Source organism: Salvelinus sp. IW2-2015, unplaced genomic scaffold (genome assembly GCF_002910315.2).
Source record: "Salvelinus sp. IW2-2015 unplaced genomic scaffold, ASM291031v2 Un_scaffold1954, whole genome shotgun sequence".
NCBI lineage: Eukaryota > Metazoa > Chordata > Actinopteri > Salmoniformes > Salmonidae > Salvelinus > Salvelinus sp. IW2-2015.
The window spans coordinates 71,526-88,479 of NW_019943309.1; the positions used below are offsets into that span (position 1 = coordinate 71,526).

General features: G+C 43.8%; 2 protein-coding genes across 2 annotated transcripts in view; both read right to left on the minus strand.

The window, feature by feature from the left end:
- LOC112072545 (choline/ethanolamine transporter flvcr2b) overlaps positions 1-4,187 on the minus strand; it is a 62,987-nt gene extending 58,800 nt beyond the window's left edge. Inside the window, 1 exon segment of the mRNA XM_070439837.1 lies at positions 3,071-4,187. Within this exon segment, the coding sequence (XP_070295938.1) occupies positions 3,071-3,670 (600 nt within the window). The 5' untranslated portion in view covers positions 3,671-4,187.
- A 498-nt stretch (positions 4,188-4,685) lies between these two features.
- LOC112072547 (basic leucine zipper transcriptional factor ATF-like) overlaps positions 4,686-16,954 on the minus strand; it is a 19,752-nt gene continuing 7,483 nt past the window's right edge. The window contains exon 3 of the mRNA XM_024139946.2: positions 4,686-6,069. Coding sequence (XP_023995714.1) covers positions 5,827-6,069 — 243 coding nt within the window. The 3' untranslated portion in view covers positions 4,686-5,826. The remainder of the gene's footprint in view (positions 6,070-16,954) is intronic.

Genomic DNA, 16,954 nt, shown 5'->3' on the forward strand with positions numbered 1-16,954 from the left:
AGCATACAGACAGAGCAACATAGGACAAGCAAGACGTAGCATACAGACAGAGCAACATAGGACAAGCAAGACGTAGCATACAGACAGAGCAACATTGGACAAGCAAGACGTAGCATACAGACAGAGCAACATAGGACAAGCAAACATAGGACAAGCAACAAAAATACTGAGTGGAGGGGGAGCCAGGCCATTTAGGATCTTGAATACAAGACATGCGTCGGTGTATTGCACAAGATTTTCCCAACTCAGGAGCTCATGCTTTCTGAGGATGTAACAGTGATGATGGCTACTGGGCTTCCTACCAAGCACTTTGAGAGCCTGTTTGTAGACAGACTGAATAGGTTTTAATGGTGTACAGCAAGCTTGGGCCCAACTAGTTAAGCAGTATGTTAAGTGAGGGAGTATCATAGATTTGAAGTACAGTTTTGCTACCTCTGTAGTCAAACAGTTTTGTATAAATCGGAAATTAGCTAGGTTGAATTTGGTTATCTGAATTACCTTTTTCACATGCTTTTTAAAAGAGAGGTTGGAATCAAGTATGATGCCAAGGTACTTAAAATCAGATACCACCTGGATCTTCTCCCCTGACACACAGACATCTGGCTCAGTAGCATCAGATACCAGCTGGAGCTTCTCCCCTGACACACAGACATCTGGCTCAGTAGCATCAGATACCAGCTGGATCTTCTCCCCTGACACACAGACATCTGGCTCAGTAGCATCAGATACCAGCTGGAGCTTCTCCTCTGACACACAGACATCTGGCTCAGTAGCATCTGTTGCCCTCTTTGTGAAGAACATGCAAACTGTTTTTTTCACATTCAGATGCAAACACGAGTCACTGAGCCACTTTGTAACCTGGACCATTACATAGTGAGTCACTGAGTCACTTTGTAACCTGGACATTACAGTAGTGAGTCACTGAGCCACTTTGTATACCTGGAACGCATTACAGTAGTGAGTCACTGACCACTTTGTAACCTGGACCATTACGTAGTGAGTCATGAGCCACTTTGTAACCTGGACCATTACAGTAGTGAGTCATGAGCACTTTGTAACCTGGACCATTACAGTAGTGAGTCACTGAGTCACTTTGTAACCTGGACCATTACAGTAGTGAGTCACTGAGTATTGTAACCTGGACCATTACAGTAGTGAGTCACTGAGCCACTTTGTAACCTGGACCATTACAGTAGTGAGTCACTGAGCCACTTTGTAACCTGGACCATTACAGTAGTGAGTCTGAGCCACTTTGTAACCTGGACATTACAGTAGTGAGTCACTGAGCACTTGTAACTGGACCATTACAGTAGTGAGTCACTGAGCCATTTGTAACCTGGAATTACAGTAGTGAGTCACTGAGCCACTTTGTAACCTGGACCATTACAGTAGTGAGTCACTGAGTCACTTGTAACCTGGACCATTACAGTAGTGAGTCACTGAGCACTTTGTAACCTGGACCATTACAGTAGTGAGTCACTGAGCCACTTTGTAACCTGGACCATTACAGTAGTGAGTCACTGAGCCACTTTGTAACCTGGACCATTACAGTAAGTGAGTCACTTTGTAACCTGGACCATTACAGTAGTGAGTCACTGAGCCACTTTGTAACCTGGACCATTACAGTAGTGAGTCACTGAGCCACTTTGTAACTGGACCATTACAGTAGTGAGTCACTGAGCCACTTTGTAACCTGGACCATTACAGTAGTGAGTCCACTTTTAACCTGGACCATTACAGTAGTGAGTCACTGAGCACTTTGTAACCTGACCATTACAGTAGTGAGTCACTGAGCCACTTGGTAACCTGGACATTACAGTAGTGAGTCCTGGAGCGCACTTTGTAACCTGGACCATTACAGTAGTGAGTTCTTGTGCAGCTTGTTGTTTGCTCTTTGCTCATATATCACTGTATCATCTGCATACATTTGAACTTCAGACCCAGTACAGACAGAAGGCAGATCATTAATGTACAGGCTGAACAGGAGGGGCCCCAGTATTGACCCTTGGGGCACGCCCACATCATAGCTRAGAGTGGGCGACAGCTCATTGCTCACTCTGACACACTGAGTTCTGCCTTCAAGGTATGATTTCATCCATCTCAAGGCATCGGGGGAAAGTTGAACTTGGACAATTTTGAAATGAGAATCTCATGGTTAACAGTATCAAAAGCTTGTCACCAATCAAGTAATACTTTAAAGTATTTTTTACTTAAGTACTTGACTCCACTGACTGTAACTACCAATTGGATACCACGAAATTGGGGAGAAAAAGGGGTTTAAAAAAAAAATATATATATATATATATATATATAAAAAATACCTTCACCTTCAAAGGGATATTCAATGTCTGCTTTTTTATTTTTACCCATCTACCAATAGGTGCTCTTCTTCGCGAGGCATTGGAAAAACCTCCCTGGTCTTTGTGGTTGAATCTGTGTATGAAAATCATTGCTGGACAGAAGGACCTTACATATAATTGTTATGTGTGGGGTACTGAGATGAGGTAGTCATTCAAAAATCATGTTATACACTATTATTGCACACAGAGTGAGTCCATGCAACTTATTATGTGACGTGTTCAGCACATTTTTACTCCTGAATTTATTTAGGTCATAACCAAAGGATTGAATAGTTATTTACTCAAGACATTTCAGCTTTCCATTTTTAATTCATTTGTAAACATTTCYAAAAACATAATTCCACTTTGACATTATGAGGTTAGTGTGTTTAAACCAGTAACACAACATCTCAATTTAATAAATGTTAAATTCAGGCTGTAACACAACAAAATKTGGAAAAAGTCAAGGGGTGTGAATACTCTCTGAAGTATGTGATGACATTGACCTTCCACCTTTGAGGGCCGAGGATGAGAGATGACCAACATAGGCCAGTAGTGGCTTGAGTCATGCGTAATTGCGCAACTGGGTCAAATAGACACCTAGATGGACTAAATCTGGGACATTCAGATAACTGACTAAATAAATAAGACATTACATTGTAATTGCATAATCAAATAGTTATATTAGCAATTACTTTTTAACTTATTGGACGTTAGACTACATAACATACCTGGTTTCCGAAGACCCCGATGGAGCAAGCGGTGGACACTTCCTCCGATCCGAACCACACCGAGGCGATCTTCGACGGCATCCCGAGGATAAATACTTGCGCAAGGGAGCAACAGAACTGTCCGAGCATAGTCACCGCAAACAGATCAGGTCTCACGCTTGTCACCTTGATCCAAGTCCCCGCGCAATTCATGGCCGTAGCCACCAGCGCAATAATACGGAGACCCTTCTTATCCAGTAGCCAGGTGACTGGGAATATGAAGGGAATGTAAGTCAACATGTATATCATAGACATCCAATCTATGGTGAAAGATTCGACCCCGTAGAACCTCATGAAAATGTTGTTGATAATTCCGTACTGGATCCATTGRAACGAGTTACAGAGAGAATACGAGCTGAACAGCAACACGATGAACCATCGTCGTTTGTATAGTTTGATGGTTTGAGTTGTATCGTCGCCGTTCCGGTTGAGTTGTATATTGTTCTCCGGGCGCACCTCCTCGCTGTCTCCGGCAGACAAAATTTTATTTTTTTCCAAATCCGACACATTTTCATTGTCGTTGATTTCGCCGTCAACCAAGGAGGGTTTTCCGTTGCTCATATTGTAGCTTACGTTTATTCAACGACGTGCTGGTGAATACAATACAGACACGTATTTCTGTTACATTTTAGTGAGAGTTCAGAGTAGCCCGACTAACGTTATCTATGACAGCTCCAAGATAGTTTGAAACTATCGTTTTGGTACATTTAAGCCAAGCTTCTATTTATTATGCCACGTTAGTACATAGTCGTTTAAAGAAAATACATTCCCTGAGATAAAAAAATGAAGTTATTAGAGAAACCAGGAAATTATTCGACGTTCGTGCAAAGGATTTTAAGACACCCCAGTCAAGCCTAGCTACATTACAAGTTAGCCTCACTTCCTTCACTTCCTAGTGTGTTGGAGTTGACAAAACAGTAGCCTACTTTCACAAGCAGTTTGAACTCAGTATACAAAACTATTTAGCCCTAAAAAATGTCTCAACATAACGTATGACGCGCGAAGTATCAAATGTCCAATGTAAACGCCGGTTTTACGTCACCACGTGGTACCAACCAGTGACCCCCACACATTGACCCCTCACCGTGGTCGGTGTTGAAATGTGGCACTGATGTCCCCGGGTGTGGACATCAACCCAACAACCGACTGCTGTGGTCCCCCGCCCTCAGATATACATAGAAAAATAGCATTTTTGGCATTGATAGTTCAATAATTTAGTCTGTTAATGCAAAATGCTATTTTTGTTGTTGGTGGCATAAGTTACACAACACACTATCCACTGACCCAGGAATATAATATGGATCTGGAATTACAATACAATTGATCGTGTTAGTTTCATGAGTCGACTCGTACGTACAGCACACACGTGGTATACACGTCCGACGAAAATGCTTACTTCCAGGTTCCTTCTCGACAGATGCAAACAACAAAACATTTAACATGAAAATGTAAGCAAGCCTTGGCCTAAAAACATGAGGCTCATCTCAACGTCACTATTTGCATTTGCATTGTAACTTTACTTCTAAATGTACAGTAAGACAACACACATATATATAGATATATATATTTTTTTTAAGTTTCAATACAACAGAAAATATTTAAAAAGTACAATCACTACTTATGGTAAACTAAAGACAGTGTAAGTCCTCCTGTCTCAGTGCAATCAGATAAACATTCCTATTGTAGCATACAATGCTTTACTGTACCTTACCTTTACTTATGGGTACACAGCGCCACCTAGCGACCATATAGATGAACAATCGAGTACCTTACAAATACACAGCGCCACCTAGTGACCACATAGATTGACAATAGAGACAATGCTTTACCGTTACTTTACCGTTACTTATAGGTACACAGCGCCACCTAACGATCATACAGATTAACGTGATGATTTCGTTATCAAAGTGATTGTCTGGTTGTCAGATAGCACTTACATGATGCAGATAATACATTTGTTGGTATCAAAATAGAAAAGCAGCATTGTTTGTTTTGACAATAAAATTTTCAACATCATTGGAGTCATTAAAGCACAATTTGATCAAATGCCCTTCTACCTCCATCACAAATAACCTGTTGTTATCATCTACGATGTGGGATTGTATCCTGAGTATTTCAAGTAAAACAATTGCACTATTACATTTTTTTTTGTTTTGGCCAATAAACACTAAAATAACAAAACTGTTGAAAAAAAAAAGTAGGACCAGTGATACACTTCAGCGTTACTTCGAATATTTAAAAAGGTCAAATTTACAACTGACACAAGAGCAATGCATACAAACACTGTAACCTCCAAGATTGAAGGGATCAAATGTTATATACAAAAGAATAAAATAAAAAATAAAAAAAACTTTTTAAAAAACATATAAAACAATCCTTTTTATCATTCATCATTGTATGAATAGAGGACAAGAAACATTTCCACAAAATGGTGTTCTGGTATTGCGATCATGTTGGGTTTTCTGTCCTATAGTTAGACATGGACTATTTGCATTGTCCATACATTGATTGACTCTATAGTCACGTCGTAGAGATGGGTTCGGAAGTCATTTTACTCTACCCATTCTGTTCAAGTGGCTCTATATAGTACACGACTTTTTGACACATAGGGCTCTGGTTAAAAGTAGTGCACTACTAAGTAAATAGGGTGCCATAGTGTACCAAGGTCACTAAACGTCTCCAGCTTCTCTCCAGTCCCCCTTGTTGGTCTGTGGTGATCAGTGCTGGTAGTGAGACACAGCAATACTGTGCTGCTGGTGAAAGGCACTGCTCCCGTGGTGGTGGGGGGAGACGGAGTGATGATGCGGGGAGTACAGGAGGCCATGGGTCGTCTGAGGGGCCAGGCCGGTGCAGAGAGGCTCATGGGTAGTCAGGACGGAGGAGAGATACTTGGCCTCTTCTGTTAGTCTCTTCACCTCCTTCCTCAGAGCTGCGTTCTCCTTCTCTAGGTTCTCACTCTCCTGAAACCACAGAAACCAATCAATCAATCAAATGTATGTATAAATGCTGCTTTACATCACCAGGTATCAAAAGTGCTTTACAGTAACCCAGCCTGCCTTACAGTAACCCAGCCAGCTTTACAGTAACCCAGCCTGCTTTACAGTATCCCAGCCAGCTTTACAGTAACCCAGACAGCTTTAAAGTAACTAAGCCTGCTTTAAAGTAACCCAGCCTGCTTTACAGTAACCCAGCCTGCTTTACAGTAACCCAGCCAGCTTTACAGTAACTCAGCCTGCTTTACAGTAACCGCCAGCCAGCTTTAAAAGTAACTAGCCTGCTTTAAAGTACCAGCCTGCTTTAACAGTAACCCAGCCTGCTTTACAGTAACCAAGCCAGCCTTTTACAGTAACCGCAGGCCAGCTTTACAGTAACCAGCTGCTTTAAAGTAACTCAGCCTGCTTAAGTAACCCAGCCTGCTTTACAGTACCAGCCTGTTACAGTAACTCAGCCAGCTTTACAGTAACCCAGCCAGCTTTACAGTAACCCAGACGCTTTAAAGTAACTCAGCCTGCCTTTACAGTAACTCAGCCAGCTTTACAGTAACCCAGCCAGCTTTACAGTAACCCAGCCTGCTTTAAAGTCTCAGCCTGCTTTACAACAGCTAAGAACGCTTTACATAAACCCAGCCCAAGCCCCCCCCCCCTTTTTACAAAAAAAGTTAAAACCAGCCTGCTTTACAGTAAGTCACCTCCAAAAATATAAGATCAAGAAACATGTTTTATTGTATATATATATATATATATTTTTTTTTTTACATGTATTTAATCCCTTATTTTTGGAACTAAACAGTCAGAGGGGTGTTCTAGTAAGCTATATATAATGGTTTTAAGAAGGTCATACCAAGGATAATTTTGCTATTTGATTTCGAATTTTAAGACTCTTGGAAGTATCCCCCAAAAAATATAGAAAAAATTATTTGATCAAAAATGTTATTTGGCTTCTTTTTTTTTTCAGGGAACAGTATCCATATATTTTTCCATTCATTTTTTTCTACTGGTACCAGGGGACCTTCAGACGAGTCTGGTGAGGCCTGTGGATGTCTTAGAGAAAAACCAACATGTACGTGTTCCTGAGAGCCTCACCTTTCCACAGAGGGGTCATATGAGTGTGTAGCTCAAACTGTTGGGATGCTACAGACAGAAGTTGGCAGATTGGCTGTACCGACTTCAGACGGGACCCAAGACGCCGTAGAGCAAAACAGAGAACACCATTGTGTTGGTGAGAGTCTCATCTTTCCATTCGAAACGCTTCATTACGATTTTGTGAGAAGACCGATTTTCTGGATGTCTCAAACACCTCTCTATCTCTGTCACCTTTCACTGCAGATGCTGAAGTGTTACATCGGCGGATGTGGTGGAATGATACTAATCCAATAGAAACTGACATCTCTAGCTTAAACTGATAGATTTCTATGGGGATTTTTGTATTATGCTAATCAGATTTCCGTGGGGGCACGGACATCGACCTTCGTCTTTTTTTTTTATACAACCGAGGCATCATCAGTCTGTTCTGTAACTTCAAAGAAAATGAATCCCCCTTGACAATTTCATTAATTTGTCAACAAATGGTCTTCCAATTTTTTTTTGGGGGGGGGGGCGCAGAAATGGCATTTCAGTGTCAACGACCTGGAAACCTAGGATGTGGGTGGTGGTGGTTGGTAGATCCAGTCTATGTGATTACATTATCTGTAAACCATCCCACCTGGTCTAGTTCTGTGAGCCTTATCCATGTGTTGGCCCAGCCCAGGCCTCACTAGAGCATGATGGGGGACGGACCAGTATTGGCTCAGCCCAGGCCTCACTAGAGCATGATGGGGGACAGACCAGTATTGGCTCAGCCCAGGCCTTACTAGAGCATGATGGGGGACGGACCAGTATTGGCTCAGCCCAGGCCTCACTAGAGCATGATGGGGGACACACCAGTATTGGCTCAGCCCAGGCCTCACTAGAGCATGATGGGGGACAGACCAAGTATTGGCTCAGCCCAGGCCCACTAGAGCATGATGGGGACAGACCCAGTATTTGGCCCAGCCCAGGCCTCACTAGAGCATGATGGGGGACACGACCAGTATTGGCTCACCCAGGCCTTCACTAGAGCATGATGGGGGACAGACCAGTATTGGCTCAGCCCAGGCCTCACTAGAGCATGATGGGGGACACACCAGTATTGGCTCAGCCCAGGCCTCTACTAGAGCATGATGGGGGACCAGACCAGTATTGGCTCAGCCCAGGCCTCACTAGAGCATGAATGGGGGACAACCAGTATTGGCTCAGCCCAGGCCTCACTAGAGCATGATGGGGGACAGACCAGTATTGGCTCAGCCCAGGCCTCACTAGAGCATGATGGGGGACAGACCAGTATTGGCTCAGCCCAGGCCTTACTAAGAGCATGATGGGGGACAGACCAGTATTGGCTCAGCCCAGGCCTTACTAGAGCATGATGGGGGACAGACCAGTATTGGCTCAGCCCAGGCCTTACTAGAGCATGATGGGGGACAGACCAGTATTGGCCCAGCCCAGGCTTCACTAGAGCATGAGGGGCCAGTATTGGCCCAGCGTATTCTGTGGTTGTATGGTTTCTTCAACTCGCTTGATAAACAAGAAGTAGAATTTTCCCTGACTGTGACACGTTTCCTGTTTCCTGAGTAGAAGTCATTCAGAAGACTCTCTCTCGCTCTCTCTCTCTTCTGTGTAAATTAGGTATAGTAGAAAGCCGTGGGCAGGAGAGGGGAGAGAACGGCTGTCACTTCTGGTAAAGGACCCGTGTCAGTGGGTTGTTACCCTAAGTGACGTGAGCACTGGGGTTTACCCAGGCCTGTCTCTGACAGTAATACTACACAGTCTAACACTCTCTATCTTCCCATCTCTAACCCTGGCCCTCTCTCAACCTTTTAGAGGAACAAATAAGTGGAGCATTTCTGTCTAACCTGTTTAGCTTCCTACGCCTCTGGGAGTAAAAGGCCATCATCACCCACGAACACGCAAAGCTCAGCTGGCCCTGTGCAGGCCCCACACTGTAATGGAACATCTACAAACATACATGAGGACCTCAGAGCAACAACAACAACAAAAACAAAACAAAATTTTTTTTTATTTTAAATAGTTGTAGATTAATGTTATTGTCTTTCTAAACCACTGGAGAGAAGAAGAAAAACTATATCCCACCTGCGTTTTATTAAATGACAGACATATTTTCTCGAGCGTTAGAGTTGAACGGGTGTCTCCTATCGACTCTAAATGCATTGATTTTGACGTGACACCGTAGACCTTATGAAGACAGTGTCCCCAGATGAACTGCACGGTATCCCATTGATAATCTCTCCTCTCTTCAGCAACACCGACCGCTAACGCTACATTTATTTGTAGCTTCTACAAACGGAAATAGGTGTTCTCTACTAGACTGTACCAAGCGACAGTAGTGAAAGGCAGTGACTAAAACCTCCACTCTGCAGCCAGCCAGTCGATCAACAGAAAGAGACGTTGAAATGAAAGTGACTGTGCTTTTTCACTTTGACTATACCTCAAGTACCTCCAGTCACGTGCCGTATCGCTACTGCTACTCTGGTACAGAGAACTACTAGAGTAGAGCGGTATTGCTAACAGCCTACCAGTCTACCAGCCTACCAGCCTACCAGCCTACCAGTCTACCAGTCTACCAGTCTACCAGTCTACCAGCCTACCAGCCTACCACTACAGAGAACTACTAGAGTAGAGCGGTATTGCTACCAGCCTACCAGCCTACCAGTCTACCAGCCTACCAGCTTACCAGCCTACCAGCCTACCAGCCTATCAGTCTACCAGCCTATCAGCCTATCAGGTCTCCTTCTAAATGCTGGTCCAGTTCTGATGATCCTTCTATAGCTGGGGTCCAGATCTGATGAACTCCTCTTATAGCCTGGGTCCGATCTGCTGTCTCTCTTCTATGCCTGGTCTCAGATTCTGTTGTCTCCTTCTAAAGCTCTGGTCCTATCTGATGATCCTTCTCTATAGCCTGGTCCAATCTGATGACTCCTTCTTAGCCTGGTCCCGATCTGCTGTCTCCTTCTATAAGCCTGGTCAGATCGGTTGTTTCTTCTATACAGTCCTGGTCCAGATCTGTATGTCCTTCTATAGCTGGTCCAGAGTTCTGATGACTCCTTCTATATGCCTGGTCCAGATCTGTTGTCTCCTTCTATAGCCTGGTCCCAGCTCTGTATGTCTCCTTCTATAGCCGGCCCAGTTCTGTTGTCTCTTCATAGCCTGGTCCAGTTCGTTGTCTCCTCTATAGCCTGGTCCAGATCTGTCGTCTCCCTGTCTATAACTGGTCAGATCTGCATGATCCTTCTATGCTGGTCCAGATCTGATGACTCCTCTATAGCCTGGTCCCATGACTGTTCTGTCTCCTTCTATGCTGGTCGCCAGATCTGTTGTCTCCTTATAGCTGGTCTCAGATCTGTTGTCTCTCTCTATGCCTGGTCCCAGATCTGATATCTTAAGCTGGTCCAGATATGTTGTCTCTTCTATATGCCTGGTCCCAGTTCTGTTGTCTCCTTCTAGTAGCTGGTTCCCAGATCTGTTGTTTCCTTCATAGCCTGGTCCCAGATCGTTGTCCTTCTATAGCTGGTCCAGATCTGTTTGTCTCTTCTATAGCCTGTCTCCAGATCTGTTGTCTCCTTCTATAGCCCTGGTCAGTTCTGTTGTTCTTCTACTAGCCTGGTCCCAGATCTGTTGCTGCTTCTATATGCCTGGTCCAGTTCGTTGTCTCCTTCTATAGCTGTCCCAGATCTGAGACTCCTTCTATAGCTGGTCCCAGATTGTTGTCTCCTCTATTCTGGTCCCAGATCTTGTTGTCTCTTCTTAGCCTGGTCCCAGTTCTGTTGTACTCCTTCTATAGCCTGGTCGCAGATCTGTTTTCTCTTCTATATGCCTGGTCTGATCTGTTGTCTCCTTCTAAAGCCTGTCCCGTTCTGATGATCTTGCTATAGCCTGGGGGGTTTTTCCCCCCCCCCCCCCCCCAGTCTATGACTCCTTCTATACGCCTGGTGCCCCCAGAAATTTTCCCCCTGGCTTTGTTCCCCCTTCCCCTCCCTATATGTCTGGTCAGATCGTGTTTCTCCCTTTATTTAGCCTGGTCCCAGTCTGTTGTCTCCTTCTATAGCCTGGTGACTGTTGTCTCCTTCTATAGCTGGTCCAGAATCTGTTGTTCCTTCACATAAAGCTGGTCCCAGTTCTGATGAATCCTTCTATAGCCTGGTCCAGATTCTGATGCTCCTTCTATGCGCTGGTCCCAGATCTGCTGTCCTCCTTCTATGCTTGTGCCAGATCTGATGAATCCTCTATGCCTGGTCCCAGATGTTGTCTCTTCTATAGCTGGTCCAGATCTCTGTCTCCTCTTATAGCTGGTCCAGATCTTTGTCTCCTTCTAAGCTGGTCATGTTCTGATGACTCCTTTATTAGCCTGGTCCAAGATTGTTGCGTCTCCTTCTATAGCCTGGTCCAATCTGAGACTCCTTCTATAGCCTGGTCAGATTTGTTGTCTCTCTATAGCTGGTCCCAGTTCTGAGATCCTTTCTATAGCTGGTCCCAGCCTGTTGTTCCTCTTAGCCTGGGTCCCATATCTGTTGTCTTCCTTCTGTAGTCTGGTCCAGATCTGTTTCTCCTCTATATGCCTGGTCTTCTGATGACTCCTCTATAGCCTGGTCAGTTCTGATGACTCCTTTCTATAGCTGGTTCCCAGATCTGTTGTTCCTGTCTTAGCCTGGTCCAGATCTGATGACTCCTCATAGCCTGGTCCAGATCTGTTGTCTCTTCTATAGCCTGGTCAGATCTGTTGTCTCCTTCTAAGCCTGGTCCAGATCTGTTGTCTCTCTATAGCCTGGTCCAGTTTCTGTTGTCTCCTTCTATAGGCCTGGTCCAGATCTGTTGTCTCCTTATAGGCCCTGGTCAGTTCTGTTTCTCCTTCTATAGGGTCCCAGATCTGATGACTCCTTCTTAGCTCTGGTCCGCAGATCTGTTGTCTCCTTCTATATTCCTGGTCCCAGATTGTTGTCTCCTTCTATAGCCTGGTCCAGTTCTGGTTGTCTCCTTCTAATAGCCTGGTCCGCAGTCTGTTGTCTTCCTTCTATACGCCTGGTCCCAGATTGTTGTCTCCTTCTAAAGCTGGTCCCAGTTCCTGATGACTCCTTCTATAGCCTGGTCCAGATCTGATGACCCTTCTAATAGCCTGGTCCAGATCTGCTGTCTCCTTCTTATAGCCTGTCAGATCTTTGTTTCCTCTATAGCCTGTCCCAGTTCCTGTTGTGCTCCTTTATAAGGCCTGGTCCAATTGCTTGTTCCTTCTATAGCTGTCCAGATTGTGTTTCATCCTTCTGAAAGCCTGGTCCCAGTTCTGACTGACTCCTTCTATAGCTGGTCCAGATCTGATGATCTCCTTCTATAGCCTGGTCCCAGATCTGCTGTTCGCTGTCTATAGCCTGGTCAGATCTGTTTCTCCTTCTAAGCCTGGTCCCAGGAGTCGGATGATCCTTCTGATAGCCTGTCCCAGAGTTCTTGATGACTCTTCTATGCTGGTCCAGATCTGCTGTTCTCTTCTATAGCCTGGTCCCGATGGTTGCTCTTCTATAGCCTGGTCCAGAGTCTGTTGTCTCCTTCTATAGCCTGGTCCAGATTGATGACTCCTCTATTATGCCTGGTCTCCCGATCTGTTGTCTTCATACGCTGGTCAGATCTGTTGTCTCCTTCTTATAGCTGGTCAGTTTTGTTGTCTCCTTCTATAGCCCTGGTGCCCAGTTCTGTTGTCTCCTTCTATAGCCTGGTCCCAGATCTGTCGTCTCTCTATAACCTGGTCCAGATCTGAATGACTCCTTCTATAGCCTGGTCTCCAGATTGATGACTTCCTTCGTATAGCCTGGTCAGATCTGTTGTCTCCTCCGTTCTATAGCTGGTCCCAGATTCTGTTTGTCTCCTGCTATCAGCCTGGTTCCCAGAGTCTGTTGTCTCCTTCCTATAGCCCTGGTCCCAGATCTGTGATCTGTCTATAAGCCTGTCCCAGAATGTGTATGTTCTCCCTTCTATAGCCTGGTCCCAGTTCTGGTTGTCTTCCTTCTATAGCCTGTCCCACTCTTGTTGTCTCCTTCTATGCCCTGGTCCCAGTTCTGAATGACTCCTTCATAGCTCTGGTCAGATCTGTTGTCTCCTTCTATAGCTGGTCCCAGGTCTTGTGTGCTCTTGTCAACTCGTATTAGGTCTTGACAACACAAACATTATTGACATTTCTCATAAGGAGTTGTAAGAGAGCGAAACAGGCTTAGTACCCAGGCCTACCAAAACCCTCCTTACCCTCTGTCTCCTAGCCAACATGTTCACGCATAAGGACTGCAGGAAAGCTTCACAGTGAGAGGCAGCTGGAAGCATGGGTGGTGGTGAAGCAGCAGGTGATCCACAAATGTGGAGGAGCTGGTGACCTTGTGTCGAGCCCTGCCTGTCACAGAGGCGCACCCTAAGAAGGCCCTGCTCACAATTCCTGGTTCACTGTGAGAGACAGTCTCATGATCTCCAGAACCGCATCACCAGTGTCGACGATCTTCGAGTGGACAGGTCACAGCTTTGCTCATATTGAATACCTGGCCTCTATGTAGATTAGTCCAGCATTTTTTTGTGCGTCTACGATCAGAATAACTCCCTATTTTTAGGTCAAATATATTCTAGATTCAGGCTAGGACTGTCTGACATGTTTTGTCAATTTTCTGAATTTGAGAATGAAATGTTCGATCATTTGGGTAACCTTTCCAGAGCTGCGCAAGAGTTACCTATCATGAAAGCAACTTAATTTTTGTGCTAGTCGAACCAATAAACAGATCTCATAGTCAACATTTTGTACTTTTTATTTAAAAAGATTGTCAATTGGTTCTGTTGGGGTTTAGGCAGCTTCAATATGTCTGCTACTTGACAGCACTCTCTGTGTTACGTGGTCCATGCCCAGGCTTCTTCGTGATGGCTATGAGTACGTGGGCTGTTCTCCTCAGCTGTCATCACACCGCTCACCTGACGCGATGCTGGTGACCCTCACCGGGGCCTTGAGCCTCCCATCTGGGGGGCGCGCCCGCGGACCTCTGGAACAGGCAAAGACAGAGACGGTTCAAGGACTGGCCCAAGGTAGAGGACGTGGCCAAGGTAAGGACCTGGAAAGGTCAGGACCTGTCACTGAGATAAGAGAAACCTGTGAAGTAAGTAAGTTAGTCGTGTGTGGACCTAAAATGCGTAGTAAAAAAGAGAATGTCCACACTCTGGGTAAACAAACCACTGTCCGCTGAATCCTTGTACTCTGTATTTAAGCTGATACTGTAAAATTTTACAGGCAAGTAAAACATGTTGATGTTGTTTCTTGCAGGCGCTTGGAAAGTTCTGTTAGTACTGAACTGCTCTGACAGTCTAGACTAAAGGTAGTCATGGGGACATTTCTATGTCTCGATATAACTTTATTAGCTATTTACTTTTGATGCAATTGAAATATGTTTTGTTTAAGCTCATTGCATCAGTTGTAGAAAATGCATGATAGTGGAGGTGAAGGTATGTATACATTTTCTGTATACTGTGGAGTTTAATTGCACAAATGTAGAATCAATAAAGTAGTCTGTAATTTATCTCATAAGTTTCTCTCTCTGTAGCATTCCTTAACAGATGATGGGAAGGCTGTTCTCTGCTGGTTGCAGTCTGGTTCTGTTGTTGTTTGATGAGTTTAACCGTCATCAACGTAGAGTGTTTCAGTCATCGTGTCAGCTTCAGTCCATTAAGGCTGATGCATAGTCACAGTTTACGGTATGCTGCTGGACTTACTGTATGCTTAGAGCGAATTTGTATTTTATGGCTTGAAGTTTTTTCATTTTACATTGCGTTTAGACTGACAGGTGATATAGTTTAGGTTATTCAGTCAAATGTAATTCGAATATTTACTGTTTTTACCAAAGGTTTATGTTCGAGGAAAGAGATATCCGACTGAACGCTGATGTGGATTCTTACATCACATGAATCAGGGTAACGTATCTGTCACTGTTTAGGTTTAAGTTATACCTTTAATAACTTTTTATAAGCGTAAACCTGCATCAAGGCAAAGGTGTGGCTACTTTGAAGAATCTCAATATAATAATATATTTTGATTGTTACACTTTTTTGGTTAAATACATGATTCCATGTGGTTATTTCATAGTTTTGATGTCTTAAACATCTTCTAACATGTAGAAAGATTAGTAAGATAAAGAAATCCTGAATGAGTAGGTGTGTCCAAACTTTTGACTGGTACTGCATACATACCACACATACAACACATTATAAATACATACAGATACACAATACATACATACATATCATAGCATATACATACATATATATATAATCTTAAATATATATATTTTCTTTGATTACCTCAACTACCACCCTAACCTGGGCAACACTAGTGAACACAATGCTTAGGCTGTATTCCAGTTCATACATACTATCGTACAATTTTTGTCACAGTCTATTTTACAATAGTTCTATTTTGTTTGCTTTTACTCCTGTCTTTCCTCTACCCTCAACCATCATTTTTTGTCCATATCCGGCTTGATTTCTCATTTGCCATGTCCTTTCAATGTTGACTCTCTTCTTTCAGTTGCAAAGGTCGAGTGGACTCGACAAACCTAAGTCCTGTCGGCCTGTCTTCTATGATGGTACTGATTTTGAACCTGGCTTGCTGGATCATGGTTGTTCTCTGAGGGCTTCAAATGCCAATCACTGTCAGAAAGATGCGTCAACATCTAGCCAGCTCGCAGAAGCCAGCTGTCGTCAGCAGGTGGACGTTAATAGACTGCTTTAAGAAAAAAGGTGGTATCTAGAACTTATAAGGGTTCTTGCGTCCCATATGGAGAACGCTTTGATAACTCTTTTTTGTTTGCAGGTAGAATCCTTTAGAGGTTCTAGCCTGAACAAAAGCTCTCTCTACAGGGACAGTCAAGAACACTTTTGGAAACCATTTTTCTGAAGAGTACATTACAGAACATTTCAGTTAAAACGTTGAAACAAACGTTGACATTTCAGTTAAATATAAGATACACATACTGTATACTGTCATATGGGTGTGAATTGTTTAGAATATGTTCATAGCTTTGACATTCTGAACTTTTGTTTTTGCTTTTGTTTGTTGATGCTTGAAGTTGTCTTTGGTTTTTTTCCCCTTCCTTTGGGTGGGTTGTCTTTCTGTAATCTTGTAGGAGCATATGATTTTGGATGAGAGCATAAAGTCTGTGTGAGTTCTCGCTGGTCAGGAAGAGAAGATTCGCAGCGCTGTCGTAAGTATTAGAAACAAGAATCTCTGCTTCTTGAGGCCAAAAGGCATTCCCTTTGTCGGTATGTCACCAAAAGGCTGTGTCACTTGGTCACTAGTTTCTCTTTGCTTCTCTCATTCATCTCAACTTGCCAGGTTGTTTGTCGTAAAAACGATTGTGAGTAAATACTGTGTGATGATGCAGGTGTGGCTCTGATACTCAGTAGGACGAATTGCCGCGTTCTGATCTGTGCTTGTTACAAAAACTCTAATTTTACCCACAGCTGGTCCTGAGGAGTTCCTCTGTTTAAAAGATCTGGAGGCTTTCCTGCAGTCATCCAAACTATCCATCCTCAACTAGAGGTAATTCCTTGCACGTGTACTACACGTCGTGGTTGTTCGTGTGTTGTTCTGGTAAAGTAAATGGAACTTGGTTATGATCACTTGCTGCATGTTTTTTTTGGTTGTTGTGGTTAAAATGTGTGTCATATGCTGTATCTCTCTAGATCGCCATAGCAAGGCTACGAGATGCTTGGATTCACAATGGCCAAAATCACAGCAGAGAAGGTT